This window comes from Hydra vulgaris, chromosome 02, assembly GCF_038396675.1.
Source record: "Hydra vulgaris chromosome 02, alternate assembly HydraT2T_AEP".
Taxonomy (NCBI): Eukaryota; Metazoa; Cnidaria; class Hydrozoa; order Anthoathecata; family Hydridae; genus Hydra; species Hydra vulgaris.
In genome coordinates, this window is record NC_088921.1 from 2,121,974 (window position 1) to 2,148,826 (window position 26,853).

At 27.5% G+C, this 26,853-nt stretch overlaps 1 protein-coding gene and 1 long non-coding RNA gene across 3 annotated transcripts; both read left to right on the forward strand.

Annotated features, from left to right (window-relative positions):
• The first annotated feature begins 577 nt into the window (after positions 1-577).
• On the forward strand, positions 578-7,593 carry LOC136076646 (uncharacterized). Of its 2 annotated transcripts, XM_065789955.1 has the most exons (10): positions 584-1,155; positions 1,472-1,670; positions 1,783-2,510; positions 2,717-2,862; positions 3,258-3,791; positions 4,004-4,266; positions 4,467-4,711; positions 5,004-5,241; positions 5,512-6,726; positions 6,899-7,593. In XM_065789955.1, the coding sequence occupies exons 3-9, from the start codon at positions 2,366-2,368 to the stop codon at positions 5,714-5,716; spliced, it is 1,776 nt and encodes a 591-aa protein (XP_065646027.1). In that variant the 5' UTR covers positions 584-1,155; positions 1,472-1,670; positions 1,783-2,365; the 3' UTR covers positions 5,717-6,726; positions 6,899-7,593. The 2 variants fall into 2 exon arrangements, with proteins under 2 accessions (XP_065646026.1, XP_065646027.1); XM_065789954.1 differs by having other exon boundaries at positions 578-1,155; positions 1,472-2,510.
• Positions 7,594-10,903: 3,310 nt separating this feature from the next.
• On the forward strand, positions 10,904-11,494 carry LOC136076327 (uncharacterized). The gene is made up of 2 exons (XR_010636169.1): positions 10,904-10,975; positions 11,325-11,494. It is a non-coding gene; the product is annotated as an uncharacterized LOC136076327 (long non-coding RNA).
• The last annotated feature ends 15,359 nt before the right edge of the window (positions 11,495-26,853 follow it).

Sequence of the window (26,853 nt, forward strand, 5' to 3'; positions counted from 1 at the left end):
AGGAATGGGGAAGAGGGCATAACTTCCAAACTATGGGTAATTCATGCATGTGTAAAACTTGACTAAGTCACTGTTCGTTAGAGTGCGCATTTTCGCCAGTTTTTTTTCTTTATATTTGTTTTTTCAATCAAGTATTTTGTTATGGTAACATGACGCAATATAATATTTTTGGTATCCGCAAGGACATCAACTGCTAAAACAGTTTTCAAAAACTTATAAGTCTTTATACTTTCTGATATAGTTTATATGATTAAAGGAGTGTTTATCAGATATTTATCTTTTTATGCGTTTTAGGCCGGTGGCCAACATTGATTATCGCTTCATCCCGTTGGACACATCTAATAACTGAAATTTCTATATTGAATCAAGCGTTTGTTAGTATTAACATTTTAAAAATATGAACTTGCCCCTTTTCTGCTCAGCAGTTTTTTCACAAGCTATCATTTTACTTTCCTTTATCGTGCATTATCGTTTTCTAACGATTAGTCTATCGTTGATAATTAGTAATTTACGGAACAACTAAAGCGACCGAAGATGAATTAAAACTTTATAATAAATCTTTCCGTAAAATAACTCTGTCACGTTTGGTTAAAAGTATAAACAGACAAAATGGCACCTACATCGTTAAGCGATAATATTTGTTTAATTCATTTTGATGATATACCGAATAAATGCATTAAAAAATGCAGTACTAAAGCTATAAAAAAAATATTTAGCACACGAAAAAGGTGGTGCAAGCTTCGAAATAAAAATGGAGATGTGGCAAGATTTTCTTTCAGAACCATTAACGCTAAAACAGAAGAGGAATTCAACTCAATGGCAGATATTGTAGAAATGGAAAGCTTTGCCATGGGTTATTTTTACCATCCAAAATGTTACGAACGTATTTGCAATGTTTTCAAACTTGAAAGAGCAGAAAATAATAAGCAGACAGAAAAAATTGACTGGGATGAACACCAACAAACTGAGCTAAAAGAATGTAGGAAAACTAATATAGATGATGAAATGCAACAATCGACATCTATAAATGCAAGGACTGAAGAAGATCAGCCAAAAAGAAAAAAATTTCGGTGTAGACAATTAGGTGAGAGTAATTATTTGTGGCCAGATATATGCATAATATGTCAAAAGAAACAAAAATGGAATAATAACAAGGTAAAATTGTACATTATTAACTAATTTTATTTAATAATCTATAGCTAATGCATACTTTATACCATAGTTTTTCTCAAAAATCTCTCTTTATTTTTTAATTTTTTTTTATTTGGTTGACGTCAATGGTGCGAAAATAAGTATTATTAAAATTAAAACAATAATTTTTTGTTTGTATTGCAAACAGTTTAACAGGAAAATTATATTTTTATAATGTAACTAAATTTTTTTTTTAAATTGCATTAGAGTTATTTTTTGATAATAACTGTTGAGAGGGTAATAACTATTTAGAAATATTTTTTTTCAATGCTGGTTTTAGGTATCTCTAAAACGAACGCTTGAATCGCTCTCAAGATCAGAAACATTTGATTGTGGGAGGTGAAGAGAAGCAGCCAACTATAAATTCGATGAAAATATTCTTATACATATTAACGGAAAGAATTGTGTTGCTCTTGAAGTTAAATATCATCGAACGTGTTACATAAGTTATACAAAGTGTTTAGCAAATCAACACAAAGGTCAGCCTAAAGTTCAATATTACAATAAATCTTTTCATATATTTTCAAATGAAATAATAATAGAAAAATTAATTAAAAAGAAGAAAATCATGTTTATGTCAAAGTTGTTTAGTCTGTTTGTTTCAATCGTTTATCGTGAAGAAAATATTGATGCCAGTAATTATAAAGTGTCCCGTTTAAAGTCAAGGATTCAAGCAGCTTTTCCACAATTAATTTTCCTCACACCTGGTAAAAGAAATTCAAGTGAAAAAGTTTTGCTTGAAAATCTATCAAGTGGCCATTTTGCTGAAAAGAGCCTTGTTTATGATAATGAAACATCACAAAGTGAGTCTTCTCAAACAGAACCTTTGTCAGATACAGATAAACCTCAAAATATCAACTATGAATTTGTTGATACGAGTAGCATATATAGAACAGCATTGCATTTTCGAAATATAATAAATGCAATTCCTGATTTCTTTTCAACACGGCCTCCATTATCTTCTGAATTCTCATTTAAAAATATAGAGAACATTGTACCACCTGGGTTATTCAATTTTTTTGTTTGGCTTTTAGGTATTGATGATGAACCAAAAATTGAATCCTACATATGTATAGAGGAAACCATTAAAAAAAAAGTCTTATCTTTAATTCAAGATTGCATATATATAAATTCAAATGGGCGCAAGCAAACACCTAAATCTGTGGCATTGTCAATGGCAACAAGGCAGATAACTGGATCAAAAGAGTTGATAAAAATATTGAGTGGTTTTGGTCATTGTATATCATATTCGGCAACAATGAGATATGAAACAGCATTAGCGTCTATCAATCTAAAGGAAGATGTAGTTTTACCACAAGGTAAGATTAAACAATATCTATGATGAAAAATAATTTTAACTATAAAGTGATCAAAACAAGGCTTTTGTAAGATTTATCACCATAATATAAACAATAATATATTCAAAAAATCAAAATAAGTATATAATTTATCTTAATAATAGCTTAATTTTTTTATCGGGTTTATACAATAAATTTCTGGTCTTCTAAATCAAATTTTTAATCAGGAACTAAAGACACATCACTGTCAATTTTGGTTTGGGACAACATTGATTTCGGTGAGGAAAGAAGATCTGGAAAAGGAACTAATCATATGGCTAATGAAATCATTGTTCAACCTTTAAATATTGGACCAACCCAAGAAAAAAAAGAGGTATAAACAATGCGCAATGTAAGGGGAAAAACGAAAGGGACAGTTTTCACTAATTTATAAATTCAATTTTTCTTGTCTAATCTTTGCTATATTAGGAAAGATATAAAAAAGAATGGATTAAAGTTTTTAAAAAGGTGGCTGAAAGACATCTTGCCCTTCCCCCCTCACATGGAGCACTGCATATCAATTATACTAAATCAAAATTAGAAACTTTATGATCTTTTTTGAAACATTTATCTTGTTTGTTAAAACTACATAGTTTTATAGCTAATGATTCTTTTTTTTTAGTAGGTGTTCATTCATTTATGTTTCTTGATTGGATTTAGCTATTTTCTATAAAAAAAACTTCATTCTTTTAGTAACCCACTTCATACCTTTTCACTTTTTTTTATTAGATAACAGTTTCAAAACGACCTCGAACTATTCAAGAACCACTTTCTAGCATATTACCTTATCAGATTGGGAAAAAAGAATCACCCAAGCTTAAAAAGCTAATCGAAAAAATAAACATTGATCTTGTCATTTCATCTATATCAATAGAGAAAGTTAAGGATCAAGATAGGGCTTATCTATTATGCAAAAGTCAAATTCAAGAAAATTCCTTTCCAAGTTGGACTGCTTTCAATATTGGTCAAAACAAAGCTGCCTCTCATGTCTCATACATTGGATATTTACCAGTTGTTGATGCTCCTGTTACTGATATTGCAACAATATACACAATATTATGTAGAAGTGTTGATATTATAAACAAACTAAATTTGAAGTATGGAGTAGTTGTGTGTGATGAGGCTGTGTATTCAAAAATTCAAATGGTTCGGTGGAAGGAACCTGAGTTTTCGAATAGATTTGTAGTAAGACTTGGCGAATTTCATACTATGATGTCATTTATGACTGCTATTGCTAAAAGATTTGATGTATCCGGTTTTAAGGTATTTAATTAGTTTTAAACATAAGGATGAAAATTGTAGAAGTTAGCTATTTCTATTTAGAGATAAAGATATTTTTACAAAATTTGATTTTTTGTGTTAAAGTTTTTGATAAAATCATAAACTTTAATTTTTTTTTAATATTTGCAAGCTATCATTTATTGGTTTATTAAAACTGTAAACTTTGGGCATTAATATATCAGTTTCAATTAAAGGATATTGTCATTAAATCTGGTCTAGTGGCAGAGGGAGCAGTTAAAGGTATTCTCACAGGTAAACACTATAACAGAAGCATAATGGTGCATAAAATCATGTTTGAGGCTTTAAGTCGCCTTAGATTTGAATCATTCTTGAACTCCTTGGATGTTGACAACCGACATGAAGTAGAGGATTTCTGCTTGTTATTAATGGAACTACATGGAACTTCTGAATTCCAATGGTATATTGAAAGTGGTTTGTTTGTTGAAATTAGAGAAAGGTATAGTATCCAAATTTTCTTTATTTTTTTTAATTAATAAAGTAATTTATACAATTAATTTAATGTTCTTTTTCTTGAGAACTTTTTGTAAAAAATAAAGATAGGTATAAAAATAAAGATAGGTAATGAAGATAGTGATATTTTTACAATTAGTGAGTTTATTTTTTGAAACCGTCTCAAATATTAATTTATTTACTCAGGTATGATGAATTTGTTAAAATCTCCTCAGAAAGATCAAGCACTTTTAAATTTTGGAGCTCTTATATTGATATGGTTTGGCTGATGCTGTTATTCCTTCGTGCTACTAGAACAACAAATTGGGAGCTTCATTTAGATTGTGTGAGGATGATGTTACCCTGGTATTTTGCATACGACAGAGTCAATTATGCAAGGTGTCTCTGTCCTTACTGGTTAGAGATGAAAGCAATAGATAGCACGCATCAAGGTGTGTTTAAGTTTATTGTTTTTGCACTAAAAAAATAAATAGTATTGAAACATTGTGCTACATCTGCATGAAATTAATATATATTTTTGTATATATATTGTATATATATATTTATAACTACAAATGTTTATATTGTACTTATAACTACATTATTCTTTTATAATTTAACTCCCTTTGATTGTTTAGAAGATATATTTAAAATCCTATTATTACACAATGTGTAGTTGTTTTAAGTTACAAACATTTCGCGGTTACACTAAGTGTCATTTTTACAATATTGCTTACATTTAAGGCCTACTGACGGAGTTTAAAAATAACTGGACAGTTCAACGTCAAGCCAGTTCTTTCTCAGCTATTGCATGTGATCAGGCAATAGAACAAACGTGTAATAGAGATTGTAAAACCAATGGAGGCATAACTGGCAATACCCTCAATCGAGGAGCTGTGCAGAGATGGATTCTATCTCAACCAGAAAGATCATTAATTGCCCAACAATGTAAATTACTCAGTGGCTATGTTAAGGAATCTAGGTATTTTTCTGTATTTTTATTGGTTTCTTTCTTACTTGTATACATTTATCAATGTTGTAAATCATTCTTTGCAATCATTGTAATCATTCACTAGTTGCAACCCTGCTCCAATCTGCTCCAGTTTATAAAGAAATAAGGTAAACATAACAGAACGTCTGATGAGTTCCATTCTTAACCTAATGTTTTAGTTGTTATATTATTATATTGTTGTATACCATTTTTACTAGTTAATATGATCTTATAAGACAAATATTGATTTCTGATTTTAAGGGTTTGTAAAGATTTGGATGTAACAAGAATTAGGAAAGATGAAAAATCAGTTATTGATGTAATGGAAACAGTTTCTTCAATGATTAATCCATTTGAAAACGAAGTCACAAATGATCTTGTAAATATTGTTACTGGGATTGTTGCAGAAGGAAACTACAAAAGATCTAGATCGAGCTTACCAGATAGGAGACAAAAACTGTGTTGATTTTATAAGGAATAACCTGAATAGTGATGATCCGAATATTTTTATCAGAAGAAAAATGTTAAAGCTAAAGACATTCGCAAGCTACAAAAATATAGTTAAACTGTCCACAGGAAAAACTGTAGTTTTAAAAAACGACTGTAACTTTTGGGTTCGTTGTTTGCTTATTGCACGTAACCGTGACATAAATATGGAAGAAGTACTGAAGTATTCGTTGAGAGTATTCCCGCCTCAGTTGGCATCTTTCGACGGATCTTTACTAAAAACAACGAAGTCGAAGCTTATGAATATACTCGAAGATAAATGTATTGATAAGTTATCAGTGGATATTCCTAAAAACAACGCATTAATTTTGGACGGTATGGCTATATTGCAAATAATTAAACCTATACCCGAAAATTTTGGGAAACTTAGTCGATTGATATTCACTATGGTAATAAATTTTGCTCTTAGGCATAAGTCAAATAGAGTTGACTTTGTTACGGACAGGTAACGAAATATTAGTAACAAACACGCCGAGCGACAAAGACGAGCTGAATCTGGTGTCCAGAATGTTACTATATTTGGGCCTGATCAAAAAGTACCGAAACAATGGAAGAAGTTTATGAGTGTTGGCAGCAATAAAAAGGAATTGGTTAAGTTTCTCTTGGAAGAATAGAAAAGTTATGCAATAAATGAAATAGAGATATTTATTACACATGGTGATAGCACATACTGCTTCAGAAATTCGATTTGTACGGAATTGTCTGAACTTCGTAGCGACCACGAAGAAGCTGATACTCGGTTATTGTTACATTGTAAACACGCTTCGGTTTCATATGCTCATGTTATACTTGCAAGCCCCAATACAGATGTGTTCGTAAGTGCATTATACCATAGTTGGTTCATCTCTGCAACTCTTCATTTTGAAACAGGATGTGGAAACAAACAACGTATCCTTAATGTAAATAAAATCGCAAAAGAAATTGGTTACGATTGGTGTGATGCAATGATCGGATTCCATTCCTTTACAGGTAGATTCAAATTAAATTTTATAAGTGAAATCATTATCTTTCTTGCAAAGAATTTATTTCATGCACTATTTTGCTACTTTATCAAAAATAATATATTAAATTGTGCTGTTTATCTAAACTAATTTTGAAAAAAAATCTGAAAATGTTTGAAGTGTTTCTACTTATTACTTAGGTTGTGATGCAGTGTCTGCTTTTCAAGGAAAAGGTAAATTATCTGCCCTAAAGACGGCAGAAAAGAAAAAAGAATATTGTACAGCATTCCGAGGTATCGGAATGTCACTAGACGTATCAGATGACGTTGTTAATGGCATACAGAAATTTGTTTGTCACCTTTATGGTGCAAGCAAAGAAGATGTTGTCAATAAAGCACGATATTACTTGTTCAAAATGGGCAAATCTACAGAAGAGATGCTCCCTCCAAATTATGATTCGCTTATTTTACACATTAAACGTGCCAATTGTGATGCTTACATCCGAAAAAATGCATTGAAAGGTATATTAAATGTTCCTTCGCCCGATGGCTATGGTGGGTCTTTAAATGGAGACCAGGTAAACTTGGTTTGGACAACAATTCCACCTGCACCCGATTCCCTTCTTGAATTTGTTCACTGTTCTTGCAAACTTGGTTGCGTCACAAATCGATGTTCTTGTAAACAAAACGGAATCACATGTACTGATCTATGCGCATGCGGTGAAGCTTGTGAAAACACCTCGTTTGACGAAAGACTCTATGATGATGATGATGATGATGATGATGAAATAGAGTCAGAAAGCGATCTTGATGAATAAAAAAATAGTTTCTAGTATTTTTTCTTTTTTTAAACTTTAGGTGTTCTACTTTTTGTTACACAATATATGAGTACGAGATAGTTCAACTGCATCGACAAAAACAAAACTTATTATCTTGAGACATGGCCGGCGAGAATAGATATCAAGTAAATGGGGTGGGGGGGGGGGCGTAAGTCTAAAAAGGTTACTATTTCAAATTTGCAAGCTGACCCGACAAAAAAGTTTAAACTTGCAAACTAAATGAACTAAAAGGTCCACATTTGCCAACTGAATGAACTAAAAGTTATTAATTGTTATCCCCCCCCCAACCACAATTAGCGTCGGGTCTATCCTTGAGAACAATTCATTTTAAGGTCAATGTTGTTAGAAAAAATGTATTCAGCGTTTAATTTACTACAAGTAAAATATCACTTTCACAAAATTTGACCATAATTTTTTTTTCCATTGCCCTTTTGGGGTAAAAAAACCCGAGCCCTATTTCTCAAAAACTGCAGGGCAAAAATGGGGCAAGTTTCTGTTTTTCGTATCTTAGTACCATGCTCTTACAATATTGAAACAAAAAACTTAGTTATTACAAGTGTCCAACGAAAACTAATTTTTAGTCACATTTTTGCTATATGGCCACCGGCCTATCTCTAATATCATGCAATAACGCACGGTTGTTTTGACATTAGAAATAAGTGGAAAGTTATTATACGCAAGCGCAGTAGAGTTAAAAATTATTTAGAATTTTAAAAATGGCTACGGATGCAACGCTTTTAAAAACTTATCATTGACAACCAATCAATCAATATATATTTTCACTTTAATAATAACTGTATATATATACAATCGTGCGGGACATTTACAAACAGTTATAAACTGATGACGCGTAAAGACCTATGATGGTATAAATATAGCATAATAATAATGATAATAATAATAAGTAATAAAAATAAATAGTAATAATAATAGTAATAAATAGTAATAATAATATTAAATACAATAATATAATAAGTACTATCTATATATTTTACTATATATAGGTATATATTTTACTATATATTGGTATATATTTTACTATATATTTATCTATATATATTATAGTGATTATCATAAGGATAATGCAAAAAAAAAAAAAATAAATTAAAAATATAAAAATCATAACAATATCAATAACAAAAAATATAACAGTAAAAAGAAGGAAAGAAAGGAAGTAGAGTCTAAGAAGTAGAAGTCATAGGAGTTTTGTTGTGATCCAGCATTTTTCAAGCATAGAAAAATCGAATATGAATTAAAGTAAAAGAAAAAAAAAAAAAAAAAAAAAATTGTTATAGAGAATTTGGCGGGACGATTGCATAGAAAATAGTTTACAACGAGTACTTTGAGTACAACGAGTAGCTTGTTTAATTTTAGATAATTAAATAGACTTTTAACTATTTTTTTAAATGAAATTATTGTGAAAATAACTTGCAGCTGTAATAAGAAATGTTTTAAATAGAATACAGGACCTTTGAATGTGAATAAAATCTACTTTCAGCTAAAGCTACTTTTACTGTTTTTGTTTATAATCTTTAAACCTTTTTTAAAAAATTTTGAACGTAGAAATTTTTAAATTTTAATTTAAACAGCAAGATGAATCTTTTATCTTTTTTTCATTTTTTGCTTATATGAGGATTCAATTTTTTTTGCAGGGTTAAAATAAAATCTTAATCGTTAACTTTTTGTAACTTGTTGCTACGGTACTCCTTTCCGATGTATGTATATATATATATATATATATATATATATATATATATATATATATATATATATATATATATATATATATATATATATATATATATATATATATATATATATATATATATATATATATATATATATATATGTTTGATAGTGTTAATTACTGGAAGGGCGGATGTGTAAACGACGCACCCCCCTAAGTTTGAAACACGTTGTTTCGAAAATGATATTTTACTGACGTATTAAAATTAATTAATTAAATTAATTAGAGTGTAATTACATCAACTTACTATTAGTGATGAATGGAGTTAAACGTACATGCTTTGAATCAACATTAGGGATTATTACAACGAAATATACATTCATTAATTGACAATAAGGGTAGGGATAGTAATAGTCATGATTACTAGTATTTTATAGGGGTGCATCGTTTACACGTACGCCACTGGAAGTTGTTTTCTAAATTAATTGATCAGGGTATAAATAAGAATGCTGTCCGCCTACTTGCATTCTGGTATAAAAATCAAACTATGAGTGTCAGATGGCAGAATGCAAACTCTGATAGTTTTAATGTAAGCAATGGTGTAAGGTAAGGTGGCATTCTTTCACCATTCTTGATCAGATTCTACATACGAAAACTGATTTTTAATATTACAAATTTGCTTATTGGGTGTAACATAGATGGCATTTTTTTGAATCTTTTGGCATATGCTGATGATATCGTACTAATTGCACTGTCTTGGTTTGCATTGTAAAAATTGCTAACTGCATTAAATGTTGAAACCACTGCCATTAATATGTCATTTAGTACCAAGAAAACAGTGTGCATGGTATTTAACCCAAAACAAAAATTAAAGTTGTATCAAACAAATTTCCTCTATTTACCTTAGCTGGTTACGAACTAGTTTTTGTTCAAAAATTTAATTACCTAGGTCATTTAATTGAAAATAATTTATCTGATGATGCTGAAATCAATAGAGAGATTAAATATTTGTATACACATACAAATATTCTCAACAGACAAATTAAGAGATGCTCAATAAGGGTAAAAATACAGTTATTTAAGGCGTACTGCCTCTGTTTATACAATGCTGCTCTGTGGCTTAACTATAGTGTAAATACTTTTTTTAAATCGTTACAAGAAATGTGCTAAAATATTTTTTGACTATGACAAGTACTCAAGTGCTAAAAATATGTTTATGGAGCTGGGCCTGCCTACTCTCAGTACTTTACCCGCTTAACTGGAGACATAGTTTTAAAAAAATTAAAAAAAAAAATGCTTGTTGCCTGCGCCAGTAATAATTTAGCTGCGTATGGATTAAACAGAATTGTTAATTGACTTTTATTTGTTTTGTTTTACTATGGACCTTGTATTGTATTTGTTTTCTGAAATAAATGATTATATATATATATGTATATATATATATATATATATATATATATATATATATATATATATATATATATATATATATATATACATATGTATGTGTATATATATATATATATATATATATATATATATATATATATATATATATATATATATATATAAATTTTTATAAAAAAATTGTTGCAAAATTAATCATCAAATCAAAGAAAAATTTATTTTCAATGTATTGGTTAAGTTAGTAAAAAATTGGTAAAAATGGTTTTGTATATGGTTTGCGAAGCTGTGCGAGATCTTTCCTCTGGAGATATGTGAAAAATGCAATGACGATTTCATTCGGATAAGGTAAAGATTGTTCAAGGTTTCTCATATTTTTATTTCGACTTTAACATTTTTTATATTTTTAATAGTAGTATGTAATAGTAGTATTTTAAAGATATTTATATATTTTGGGTAATAAATAATTAAATATATTCCGCAACAAATATCCTCAACATTCCACAAAATTCAAATATTCCACAAGTTATTAATTTTAGATTAGTAAATTTTTATTATTTTAGACTGTTATATAGAAATAGTTATAAATTTGAATTAATAATATTTTTGGAACATAGTTCAAATGCAATGATTTTTCAAGAAAGTAATAAATTTAGATGGTGCTATACAAGTTTATCATTAATTATCCTCCTTTTAGATTTGTTTTTTGTTACATCTAAACCACTAACATCGTCGAATGCGAGAAAAGCTGTTACATTTTACTGTCGGAGAGTTTAAATGATTTGTAAATGATTGTAAATTTTTGTGATGTTTTAATGGAATAAACTTTGTCTATTTAAATAAAAAGTAACACAAGATAATATTAAATTGGTTTTAGGAGCAGTTAAAGTTAAGTTACCAATATTTGAAAACAAGCCAAGAAGGCACGTTTTATTTCAGATTGTGTTATAAAATTTTTTTAAATAGGTAATACATTTAATACATTTTTTTTGTTTAACAAATAATATGTAAAATATTAAAAATATGAGAATCGCATTGAAAAATAACCAGTGTAATAATATATATCTTCCTTTTTCCATATTTGTTTTTACCGAATATACAGTGTGTATTACACACAGAACACATCTATACCAGCTTATTGAGACTTATCGGGGCACAGGGCTTCTTTTTTTTATGGAGGCATTTTTTATGCGCCACAATCTAAAATCGACTTTTACAAAAAATGGGGGTCCTTATAAAAATTTCAGGTTTACAGCCTACCCTTTATCTGCATGCTTGTTTTGAATGGAATTTATTATTTTTAGAAAAGATGAAACTTGTGTCAGTACTGTCTCTGAAACAAAAACCCAAATTGTACCTTTGGCTCTTATTTTCTGTTCTTCAGCTTTTGCTTCGCCTCACACAGCAACCGAGATTGGAGTCTTTTTATATGTGCCACAGCCTTATAATGATTAAAAATTTGAAAAAAGGTCCTCGTACAAATTTCGGGGCCCCTAAAATTACGGTCTATAGCTCCCCCACCCCTCTTTAATCCAGCACAGATACAAATAACATGTTTTCTGCTTCCATGATTATTGTTTATAATTTATAAACATAAAGTGAAACAAATATATATATATATGTATATATATATATATATATATATATATATATATATATATATATATATATATATATATATATATATATATATATATATATATAATGTTGTTTTATTGTACCAAGTTTTGATACAAAGTCTCTTATTCGTTTGAGAGTGATCAATATTAAGTAAATTATTTACAAAATAGATCAGTATTAATAAATAAAGAGTTTGATTATTGAAAAAATGGTTTTTTCTTAATTTAAATAATAAAATATGGCTGATGATTGCCGAAGGGCATGAAATTTTAAGTTCCATCACAAAGTTGTATTTATTCAAATAATCAAACTATATATATATATATATATATATATATATATATATATATATATATATATATATATATATATATATATATATATATATATATATATATATATATATAAATTCAAATAAAATTCTATATGTATAATTAATAAATTCAAATATAAATAATTTAATTTATTATTGCTCTGATGTTTTAGAACATTAAGCACTCTATTTGTAAAATACACTAACATAATTTATATATATATATATATATATATATATATATATATATATATATATATATATATATATATATATATATATATATATATATATATATATATATATATATATATATATATATAATAGGGTTATTCAAAAAAAGTAAATTTTCAAATCTAAAAAACCATACTCCCTAAATTTGGGGCAAATGCATAAAAATTGAGCCTTATAAAGTTTGAGCCTTATCAGATTACTTTTGCCCCCCTCCTCCTACCTCCTCAAGCTAATAATTTAGGGGAATATTGACCGAAAAGTGGTCATTTCTGGGCGTCTTGAGGGAGGGATCAAATTTTTTTTTTCTGCGTCATTAGTCGCTAAAATATTTATTTTATTTATAAAATATAAATTTTTCTATTTAGATGTACAACTTCCAACAGGCTCGGATATTCTTCAACATTTAATATATAACTAACAATGTCGATCGCCACCAATATCAAATATTATTGCTTGTCCCCCTAAAAAAAATTTTTCTAGATCTTCAGATAGTTATTGTAAATGTATTTTGTCTAAAATCAAGAGACCCTGGATTAAAGCTGGATTTGATGTGTTAACTGATTTAAGTTTAGTTAAAAAACTTTTTAACTTGCATAAGTCCTATTCCAACTTGAAAAAAAATGCAAAAAGGGGAAATAGTGGCGAAAAACTTTTTTGGGCTGGTAATTCTAATCTCAAAAACACGATCATTAAAGATAAAAAAAGATCACAAAAAGAGAAGATTGAAATAAGGATAGACTCTCGCATGCTGAGCCACTTTTAAAAAATTTGAAAGCATTAAATGTATATCAAATCAATATATTCCAAAATTTGTTATTTATGCTCAAATATAAACTTGGACTTATTCCTTCTTACTTTTCAAAGAATTTTTTCCAAAATAGCAAAAATAGATACCATACCAGAGGAACGGGAAACTTCAACGTACCTTTTAAAAAAACAAATCTCTCGCACTTTTCCATTTCGTACCGTGGTCCTTATCTATATAATAAATTAATATCAAAAAATACTCAACTGGAAAAATCGAATAACTTAAATACTCTGAAAACGTTATTAAAAGATCTCATTTTAAACACTAACAACTTTATGAACTTTTATTAACCCAAAAACATTTAAAACTATGTATAATTCTAACTTTGTTCCGAAACTAATGTAAACTCTAATAACTCAAAAAACTCTAAATAACCCAAAAAACTCTAAATAACTCAAAAACAACAGCAATAACAAAAACACAAAAGCAAATAATAGGCTTATTTATCAACACTCGAACGACTATATATTACCTATTTAGCAATTTACCTATTTAGCAAATCGTGTACCTACTTATATTAATGTGTATTGAAATAAAATCAAAAAATTAAAAACTTCTTTTTGTCTGCATTCTTTGTTTTTTTGCATTTTGGATTTTTATTCTCATTCTGCCGAAAACCGATAACATTTTTTTTTTTTTTTTATATAACTTATTTTAAAAAAAGTATCCAAAAATATTACTAACGCATAGCGGTTTCTTGATGACAAGACCGTCGGTCTTCTGCAAGTTTTCCGCGTTCTTTGAAGTAATTTCTAATACTTTACAGTTTTACTTTATATATTTTTTTGTATAACGTAACTTTGTAATTTTTTTTTTTTTTTTTTTTTAATTTTATTTACTCTGTAAAGATTCTATTATATTTTACGAATTTGTAAAGATTAAAGAACAAAAAAAATTTAAATAAAAAAAAAAAAATCTAATATTTCTTGATGATCAGGAAGGTGAAAGAAAGTTTGTTATTGGTTCAGAGGATATTAAATATATAAAAAAAGGTATTCAATGCTTTTAGTTAACTACTTTAGCTTTGGCTCAAGCTCTGTTAATTCTCTTTTCCACTAATTCTAAAATTAAAAACTGAAACTACAATTTTTCTGTAAATTAGGCAAAAGAAAGTATCAGGAAGAAAATCGTTCACAGCTTTGAGTTTAGATGATGCACGCAACGTCGAACTTATAGACACAATTCTAAGCAATGATTCTTCAATTGAATCTGATTTTGATCCAGGTGATTGGTATCATATAGAAGTCTCTGAAAACCAAGACACAGTAATTGCAAAAATTCTAAAAGATATTTTTGCTGGTAATGTTTCACTTACTGCTACAGCCTGTGATATATCACCAAATGTTTTACAGAAGGTAACATATGCAATTCTATAATAATCTGGTATTGATCTTAAAGAAGTTAAAAGCATAACTCTTTTCAAAAAGTTAAAATATATTTTTGAACACCCTAATTTTAATTATAATTCAGTTCTACTGTTACGGTTTGATGGAATAAGGTTCAAAACAGTCTTTTAAAGAAGGCAACTCTGAAGTCATTAACATTTTGCAAAGCATACGTTAGTAAACCAAGCATTATAAGAGATGATAAAAGTGAGCTTGCAGAATTAGTTGTCAGTTACTTATCCCCTATAACATATAAAGTAAGAAAAACTGGTGCTATTCATCATGCAAGATTTTTAGGAAAAGCAATATATTATCTTAAGCTTCAGCTTTTATCCAATCAACTTACATTTGTTCAGAAAAATGATAAACTGAAAATTGAAATTAGGCTTTTTACAGAATTTATTGTTTGCTTTTATGCAAAATGGTATATACAATCTAAAAATGTCATCAACGCTCCTTTTCCTGACATTACAGCCATATATCAAATGCATCTGTACAAGAAGGTATGTACAAACCCAATAGCTGCCAATGCTATGTAAGAGTCTCAGTATAATTATTGTTGGTATTTGAATTCAACAATGATACCTCTAGCTTTGCTAGATTATGTGTTAGCACCAGAGGAGAAGGCAAAAATTGCATCAGCGATTCTGTCATTTGATATGTCTAGCTCTGAGTATTATAAGCCTGGGAATAAAGTAAAGCAAGATATCATGGAAATTTATAAAATGAATACAAATATTGGGAAAAAACTGTCATCCTTATCTGCCTTGGTTGATGTCTTTTCTTACCTGATAATTGACATGATTGGGTTTGATAAGCAACGAGTTCAAGACTGGCCCTCACTTCCACTAAACTATTGGCATACTCAATCATGCATCAAAAGTTTTCATATATATGCTGAAACTTTGATTTTTGTAAATGACCATGCAGAACGGTCAATAGGTATGATTTGGCAGTATATTCATAGATATTGTGACAATACTGAAAAGCACAAGAGATTGCTCACTGTGGACAAAGTTCGATCTGTATTCAGATCACAAGAACATAAATCCAGTACAATTTAAAAGATTAAGTTTAATGATGGGCTTGGTGTGATGCGAAAAAAGATAAAGAGTTGAACTTGATTATTATTAGATTTTCGAACGTTTTTTCTGTTATTAAACTTAAATAAAAATTTATCTTTTTATTTAGTCTTGCTCAATTTGATTTTTCAATATAGATAATTAGTGATTTTTTCAATACAGATAAACGATATTGCTGAGGTCACAACTAACCACTGTTTATTCTTTCTGGCAAAATGAAGTTGGTTGCTTCCTCTGGCATGTCTTGGGAATAGTCAGAGTGGCCCTGTGTGTATATGTAAATACACACAGGGCTTATTTATTTGGTTAAATAATATATATATATATATATATATATATATATATATATATATATATATATATATATATATATATATATATATATATATATGTATATATATATTTATATATATATATATATATATATATATATATATATATATATATATATATATATATATATATATATATATATATATATACAATATTACAATATGTGCCAAAATTGTCACCATGTTTGAACAAAAAAATATTTTATATATTTAAAAAAAAAAGCTGTGAAGAAATATAAAATTTTAGTTTTATTAATTAAATTTAAGACTTAGCTAACTAAAAATTTTACATTTTGTTAAATTAAGAAGATATCGAATTTTTTTTCTTTAATTTTTATGTGAAAAGCTAATGGTGACAATTTTGTCGCAAATGAGAGCAATTAACATAATTTTTCCACTGTTAATTAGGCATACGACATAAATTAATAGCCTTATGACTAGAATGATTGAGTTATCAACTTTTCACAGATTTTAACGATTAAATATTATTTAAAGTTTGATTTTACAAAACATAAAAAAAGTATTGTTATTATCATCATGAGGAAAATAAATCTTAAACTAAAAAAAACTATTTTGGAAAGGCTTAAATCCGGACAATCCTATCGCTGCTGAGTTCGGAAAGTCTCATAATCTCATATATAAAATTAAATTGAGCAATGATTTCGAAGTAATCAAGCCTAAAAGTGGTCGAATAAAAATTTTTATACCAAGAGACCAAAGAACAATCGCTTATTTAATTGCTTCTGGAAAGTCTAAAACTGCAAAGGATGTTACTAATTTAATCAATAACAGCTTTGGGACTCATGCTTCAGTGCGGACAGTCAATAGAGAGCTCAAAAGAATTGGTTTTTGATCCAGAAGAAAGATCAAGAAGCATTTGTTAGTTTCTCGTCACCGCCAAGCTCGTTTAATTTATGCTAAACTTCATGCACACATGACTTTTGATGACTTTTATGACTGGATTTGGACAGATGAAAGTAAAACTAATATGTTTGGATCAGATGGTATAAGATATACTCGGAGAAAGTCTAATTCACCATTAAGTGCTCGAGATTTCACACCAACCGTTAAATATGGCGGAGGAAAACGCTTGTTTTGGGGATGTTTCTGTGCACGTGGAGTCGGTGAATTAGTAAAAATTATTGGAATGATAAACGCTGACGACTACATCAACATCCTTAAGGTCGGATATTTCAAGTCCCTTCGAAAATGTGGCAGAACTGTAAGTAACACGATGTTCATGCAAGACAACGACCCTAAGCATAAGGCTGATAAGAACATTAAATTCCTTCACGAGAAAAAATTGAAAGTCATTGACTGACCAGCGAAGAGCCCTGATCTTAACCCACTCGAAAATTTATGAGCAATATTTAAACAACGGGTCTACAACTTTCTCACTCCACCTAAGAATAAGGATGAACTTTGGGCTTGCGTACAAGAGGTTTGGTACTCACTTAAACCCGAGGAATGTCGCAAATTGGTTACTAGTGTTCCTGAAAGAATTCAAGCTGTAATTAAATCCAAGGGAGGATACACTAAATACTAATATACTACAATATGTTATTTGCTTTCATTTGCGACAAATTGTCACCATTAGCTCTTCACATAAAAATGAAAATAAAAAATTCAACATCCTCTAAATTAAATAAAAAGCAATATTTTCAGTTAGCTAAGTCTTAAATTTAATTAATAAAACTAAAACTTCATTTTTCTTCACAGCTTTCCTATTAAAAAAAGTTATAAAATATTTCTTTGTTTAGATATGGTGATAATTTTGGCACGTGCTGTACATGTAAATCAAACCTTAAGTACAAAAATACTAATTTTCATGATTTTCAATACCACCAAGCATATATTTTTGAGAGGTAGGGAAAAAACCACATATATTTTAAACAAAAATATAGGCCTATATACATATAGCAGGAAAAAAAAAAATTGAAAAAAAAGAAATTTATTCTCCCTCAAGGGGCCCGAAAATGACCATTTTTTGGTCAATTTTTCCCTAAATTATTAGCTTGAGAGGGGTCAAAAGTGATCCGATAGTGCTTAAACTTTGTGAGGCTCATTTTTTATACATTTGTCCAAATTTAGGAGTATGGCTTTTTAGATTTGAAAATTTACTTTTTTTGAATACCCTAAATATATATATATATACACACACATATACTTATTTAGTCGTGTTTATTATGTGTTTAGTATTATATATTGTTTACTAGTTATAGTGTACGTATTTAACTTATATTTGAAAATTTTTTTAATTCTAATTATTTAATTTTTATGTAGTTTTTTGTAATGCCTTTATAATATTTTTTCTCACTTAATTTTTAAATTCTTATTTTAATATCATAATATGCTTGCTTTTCTCGTAATTACGCATATTAGTTTCATATTCTAGTATCCTTTTTTTTTAGCTTTTGAGAGGAGTTTAGACAACAAGAATTCGATATAAAGTGTTGCAAAGTGAAAGTTGGTCAGAATCCCTCAAAATTCAAAAGTAGAGCGAAAGTTCAAAAAGCTCAATAATAGTCAAAACAATAATTTAAACCTATAATAAAATTAGATAGCTTTTCTGTTTTGTTTTTATTGTTATTTCTAACTTTATTAAGCAAAGCTTAAAAGATTTCTTTGATTGTTATTTTTTGTTTGACTCTACAGTGTCCAGCTATAAAAGCAAATCCATTCTGACACGATTTAACCGGCAAATTTTCTTGAGCGGCGCTAAAAGCTAGCTACATAAAAAAATGCTTAGAAATCGACATCAACGTTTACAACAATGTCGATTTCCGAGCTTTTTGCTGCGTACAACTTTAAATTTAACTGTCTATGCACATACCTTGAATTTGGGCTTTGATCTTTAATCTGGTGCATTGCATTAATATATTTGATATTAATCTGATTGTGTATTCTGTTTCTGATCTTATTGTCAAACCAATGTTAATTAACAACTTGGTCAAATTGATACTTTAAAATCTCTATTTTATCAAGTTGGTGATACCTACGATGATCTGGTAGATATGGTGAATGACAGAAATTTAATAGGGTCGACTAATAACATCTTATGGACAGATGCACGGGTTATTGCAAAGGCTATTTCTAGTTCTAAGTTTGCTACTTTTCTAGTAGGAAACTTCAGGCAAAAGAACTATATACACATGGCGACATAAATTACAAACGCAGCAGTTCCCTAAAACAGAAGTTCTCCGTAAATCGCAGAAATGACAAGGATTTTAAAAAAAACTGATGGATGCAGCTGAAACTACTGTCAGTTTATCAAAAGATAGAATAAACAAGTATGAAAAACAGTTCAAGATCTAAAAGAAAAACTCTGAAAACTTTTTTTCTTTGCTGTTTTTGTCTTAGTACACAGTATTTCGTTGTAAAAATAATATTTTTTGTACCCGTTAGTCGCAACCTATATTCGATTTTATTCAATTATTCTTTTTTCTTCACTTTAACGGTTTGCTGATGGGAATAATCCTAATTAGTTATCTTTATTTTTATTTATTTATTTATTTATTTTATCTATCACTAGTCATTAAAAATTTACCTGTTTACTTTTTAATTCCTATCAAAATTCATTCTAGATTATAGCTAGTTCTTTCAGGTAATTTTTGCCACCTTTTAAACGCTTCACACTACTACGCATTATCAACCAGCATTTGCATTCGGACAATAAAAAATATGTTTAAGAAAGATAAATGTTATCCCGCATTAGTTTAGTATAATTTACAAATACAATCGAATTTTTTTAAGTCGTTTTTTTCATGTTAAGTTTGTTTTATTTTACTGACTTCAAAGGAAACGTTACTTTAAATCTGTGGTTATCGAGATTGCTTTTATATTTTATATTAAAATATTATAATCAAGTGCTGCGTGAAAAAATATGATAAATACCACTCTGATTACTAGCTTGACACCTATGTTACTTGATACCTTTTTATATTTTTTACCAAGTTGAATTCGTTGATTAGCGCTTTTACTGTAGATTTATAATCCATACTTATAAATTAAATTTTTAGAAAAATAAATATTTATCTCGAATAAAGGAATAAAACTTTTATTCAATAAAATTTAAAGAAAGTTTATAATTAGAATTGTGATTTAACATCAATTAATAAAATGTTTGTCGTAAGATACAAATAAAAATGTCATGCGTAAGACAAATAAATTGATTTTGCCTCGTTTAACATTTTTTTGCCTCACTATATTTAACATTCTTTTTTAATTTATATGCTAGTATCACATTTTAAAATGAGTTTATTAAACTTTATTTGCGTTTGTTTATTGTCTATATTAACATTTATTGATTAATTGCTACATTCAATTAAATTATTATAAAGAAAAATTTTCTAATTTTAAAGCCGACAGTGACGGTAACAACGACGTTGTAGATTACGTCCAAAAGATCCCAAACGTCCCAAACAACTTCCAAAACATCCCAAACGTCCCAAACAACATCCCAAAGATCTCAAACGTTCCAAACAACTTAAAACAAACTTGATGGAATCAGAACAACAAAATAATGTTAAACCTTTTAAAATAAGAACAGAGTTGCAAATAGCAATGAAGATTGCAATTTTTTTGATTCTTTTGGGATAAAAGTGAAAACATTACGTTTTATGGAGTACAAGGTAACTTGGAAGTTTACGTAATGGGTTGAGCATATACCTGAAAATGTTACAAAAAAAAAAAGAGTTGCATGTTTCTGAAAAATTGTTGTCGCTTGTACTCAAATATATTTTTAATACTTTATTATGGCTACAATAATATTAGTTAATGTTTCGTTTAGGAGAAGTGGATAAAGAGATACCCGAAAAAGCAAACGAGGAGAGGTTTATGTCAAATATTTTTAATCCCAAAACAGTAAATGGAGGACTGAGCGGTGTGACTGAAAACTTTCTTAGAAATAGTTATATTCCAACAGATCAGTTTGCAAACCCAAGTGTTGAAAATAAAAATTATTTGCGGATTTAAAGGAGTCAGCAAATTTATAAGCAAGAGAAAATACATTACAGCGCGAAAGAGAAGAACTGATTGAACAGGAACAAAAAGAGCACGCTTCTTTATTCGCCTATAGACTGGCATTACAAGAACAAAAATATTTTCTAAAACCAGTTGAATAAAAAACTATCGAACCTGATAATTTTTTTTCATTTAAATACTTTATATGAATATAAAAATAAAATTGATTCAAAACAATGTCACAATGTCGACTTGATGCTGGTTGTTTGCTAGATTGCTGTAACGTGAACATTTTTATAATTTATAATTTTAATTTTTTATGAATATTATAATTATACTTTATAACTAGTACTTTTTTTTTTAAGAACTGAGTTTAATGTCAGATAGAGGAGCAAGACAAAACGCAGAAACAGTTTATAATAGTAATTCAAAACAGATTAAGTATAACCCCCTAAAAGAATCTGAAAGATTTGCTAGTAAGTCGTTTAAACGTATATTTAAAATTTTTTTTAAACTGATAAATAAAAACATTTACATACAAACACGATATTTAATTGTAGTTAGTGGAAGTCACTTGTAAAATTTATACTTCGTTTATTTAAACTCATTTCATAACTTAAACATAGAATGGATAACAAGGGCGTGTCTAGGGGATGTCTGCTACGTCGTTGGAAGTACCCAAAAAAATTAAATAAAAGTTTTTCAACTTAATTATATTGTTGAAAAAAGTTTTACTATATGTAACTATTAAAACGGTGAAAAGGAAAAAAAGAGAAATGCGAAGGAAATTTTTTCGAAGAATAAAAAAGATTAAAAATAAAGTAAAATACAAAAATTATTAAAAAATATGAACAAATTTAAATATTGAAGAAAAATAAAACACGAAAATGAATAAAAGAACAAAAGAACAAACAGATTTAATAAAACAAAAACAAAATAAAATAAATCAATTAAAAGCAAAGTATCAAAATTAAAAGAAAAAAGTTCGAAATAATTAAAACGTAAAAATAAATCGCTACCAATTTTTCTACACCTTTTTTTTTCGGCAAAAATAACAAATGATTATTATTTTTTTTATTTCATTTTGTAGAAGTTTTTGTGTTTGCATTTTCGTATTATAGTTTTTGCTTTCATTTTGTAGTGTTTGCTTTTTAGTTTGAGTAAAATTTTTTATTATTTGCGCGTTCGTAGCTAATTATTTTTATTGTTGTTTCCTGTTTTTCTACTTTAACACCTCTTCTACACCCCCCCCCCTTTTTTATGCTAAATATAGCGTAAGTTTTTGTGTTTTGCCTTTTCGTTTGTGTCCGTTTTATTTGTGCTGTTTTGCTAATTATTTTAATTTTTGTTTGCTGTTGTTGTTGAGTGTTTTTATATTTATTTGTCTTATTATTTATTACTTTTCGCTTTTTTTTTTTTAATTTGATTTAATTTACGCATGCGTTTATTTATTATTATTGCTGTTAATTTTTTTGTTTGTTTGTTTATTTTATTTAGGTGTCACTGCAATGACTAGTTTTAATGACACCTAACCTAGTTTTGTTAAATTATAAAAAACTTGTATTTTTTCAATTTTTGGTTAAATAAAAATTAAAAAAACAAGCAAAAAAAACAAACTACGGCAAAAAAATAAACAAATTATGCTCGGTTAAAAAAATTTAAAACCGGAAAACCTAATAGTATTTCGGTTTCATAATTCTGCGGTTACTAAAAAATAGTAATTACAATATTTTAATGGAGGTTAAAGTAACTTTTGAGTTAAATAACTTAATTAGAAACTTGAATTGATATACCTTATTTTATTTCGTTATATAGAGCTTTATTTTTTAAATTTTTTCTTTCATTGTTTAAAAAAAATCAAAATGGTTTTTCCGGTTAAAACAAATCTTGGACTTCCCTTTCAACATACACCCCAAGTAAAATTTTTGTCAGGTTTTATTGCTTAACTATCATCAGGAGGTAAAATAAGTTAGTAACAACTGGTATATATTAAAATATATATTAATGGACATCCCCAGTTTTATTACACTAGACTGCGTATCATTTAAATAACTTGCATTTTAAATCATAAATAAGAAGAGAAAAAGTTTTAAATTTGCAAAATAAAATTCGGGCTTTCCCTTAAACATACACCCTCCTTAATTTGTGTTTTATTAAATTTATTAAATCTTATTAAACAAATTGTGGCCGTTGACTAGTTCAAAATGTCGCATAATTCATAAGTTATATAGTATTTCAAAAAAAAAAATTATTGCATTCTCCAACAAGATATGAACTAAATTAAACTCTTGCTACAGGGTGCGATCACAAAAGAAGACGAAGAGAGGGAAAAGTGAAATTTCTTAAACTGTAAAAGTTAAAAGGTTATTGGGTTTTACTACAGAATGATATTCCTAGGCAATAACATAACAATACCATTGGGTCTTCCTAGTCAATAATACTTTATGCAGAACTTATCATTTGTCATGTAGCTTAATAAATTTAATATTAAATAAGTTATAATAACTTATTTATTATTAAATCAATTACATCGACAAATTTGACAGTCTAAAATAATATACAATGGGGTAGAAAAAAAAGTATACCTTGTAGTAGGGTTTGATCTTTTGCGTGTTGCAATATGAGAATTATCTGCCATAATGTTACACAATTTTGAACTAAGCTTTGTAATATATTTATTAAACCTAAATTGATAAAACTTAGATATAAGATAATATAATATGTTTAGATAAAATATTATATATGTTAGATTTTATTTTTGACAAAAATGCATTACGACGTTATAAGATATCTTACGCCTTTTTTTATTAATTATTATAAAACTACAATGCAAAATAATTATATTATTATAAAAGTAAAATAAAAAGTAACTACAATAATAAATATATAAACTACATATTTCATATAATCATTATATTTAAAAAATCAGGAAAATTGTTCGCGGAAAATATCCTGAAAAAATTCAGAATATTTTTCCCCTCATTTTTTCCTAAATTTTGCATATAGCCAAGTTATTTCTCAATTTTTTAAAAACTTTTCTTAATTTTTGTATGAATGATGACTAAAAACAACATAAAAACAATTAGATGAATAATATATACTTTAAGATAAATTTCAGAAAAATATCTGGTATTCCGGGAATATCCCGAATAAGGTAATCCCTGAAACTAATTTATAAAAAAATAGTAAATAAAATAAAGAATATCTTTCTAAGTTTCTAATCACAGGTTTTTATTGTGAATAAAAAAAGTTCCAAAATACGCAATATTTTGGCAACGTAACTTTCACGTTTCAATCAAGTAAAATTGTCACCTGGACAAGATCACCTAAAATATACATGATTGAAACGTGAAGAAGGAAACTAGGTAAGAGCACGCATCAAACTTTATCTAATGAATAAGTCAATATTTTCTCCAATAATAGCTCGCGACACCAAATTTAGCTAAAAAGCAACATATAAAAACTTAAATAATAATATGATTATTAAATAATCATCTTAAATCACAAATTTTTAACACAAATCTTACATGGTGAGTCATCAACTGTTTTGGCAACAAGATTTTCTGGTGTTGCTATTTTTTTGATCTAAATCATGAAACAATTTTTAAAAAAGGTATGCTATACTTGAGAGAAACTTGCTTTACATATTGGAAGGTCGTCAACATTGAAAGATAAGTATAATGCAGTTTCAAATACAACAGCATCATAATCATCTTTTTGTGGGGAAAACATCGAACAAATCCGCGTAAATAACCTGTTTTATATAGTACATAGTAACAATAGTGATAAAAGTCATATAGAATACATATAATAAAAATTTCATATAATTCAAATATATATATTAATCATATAATATTTAAATAATATAAAAAAATGAAATAAATAAGTATTAACCTTTTTAAACAAGTAAAGCACCAGATCAAGATGTCATATATTACAAAAAGATAAAGTATTTAACAATAATATATACATATATCAATTATAAATAACATAACACATTTATTTATTGATATTATCTTGGATAAATTCTTTAACCTTGCTGATAAAAACCAAATAAAGAAAGAAAATTTATTTTTGGTTTTTATTTTAAACGACTCTTTCGGATTAAAACTGTTGGTATTCAATTGCAACAGTTTTAATATTTTAAAACACTAACATTTAATATATTAAAAACACTAAGAAGTTTTTGTTAAGATTAAGTTAGTGAAGTATGTAATATACTTATTTATATGTGGTTTATAATAGCCTATTAAACTATTGAATTGATTGTTAACTGTTAGTACCAGTTGAGAATTTTATTAAGATATCACATATAAATAAAAATATTTCATACTTCATTAGTTTAATCTTAACAAAAAACTTCTTCGTGTTTTTAAAATATAACAAAAGATATCATTATTATAGTCTATTATTATTTTTGGATTATATACTTCTTTATCTTTGGGTTATTGTTTAAATCATTATACAAGCATGTCTAACATTTATTTCTATTTTAGATCCTATCTGGCTTTTTGTAGACTTTTTGAGATTTCATTAGTATAAATCACATAAATTTTGGGTTTATTCATTAAAAAAACATTAACATAATCACAAAGAGAAAATAGTATACAATAAGTTAATGTTAGTAAACATTTATAATATCTTTCTAATATAGAAACACTTAAAAAACTTAAGTTAATGTTTTTTACTTATTGTATACTATCTTTATCTGTGTTTATTGTTTTCATAAGTTTATAACTATTCTTAATGTTATCTTGTTGCTTATAAATATATTACCTTTATATTTTAATAGTTATTTTCATTTCGTTAGTATAGTTGTTGCACCTTAAGCAGAACAGCTTTGACGATTGTTACATTTGTAACTTCCTGTTAATAATTTCAAATTATTTTGTGTACAACTTTTTTTGTTACTTTTAGTCGAATCTACACAGCATATTCAAAGTTATTATTTGCAATATTTATTTTTTATTACAAATTTTGAATTTTAATTACATCTTTGTCTTCAACGAATCGTAAGTTTACCAATTATTACTTTTAAATATGTGTATATATTTTCGACGACTGAAATATAAATTTTTTATTAAGTATTTTTTAACCTCAGTTCTTTCTACATCTGCTATAAGTGGTATGTTTACAAATTTTTACTTTTTAATATGTTTTTGCATATCTTGGCAGTTACAGTATTTATTTTTAATTACAACTTTGAAATCATTAGTTACATTTTCAGCGACTACTATGACTAGTAAGTTTAAAAACTATTATTTGCAAACATGTACACGCCTTTCTAATCAATTACAAATTTTTATAAAAACTTTTTTTATCTTTAGTTCCATGTACACAACCTTCTGCTTGTAAATTTATGATTTAGAAATGTTTCTGAATGATTATTGAATTTATGTTTCTATTTATATACATTATTTAATGCATTAGTATTGTGTTATCCCTCAAAGTGCAGTGGAACGAAATTTTTACTCTCATTAACATTTTTTA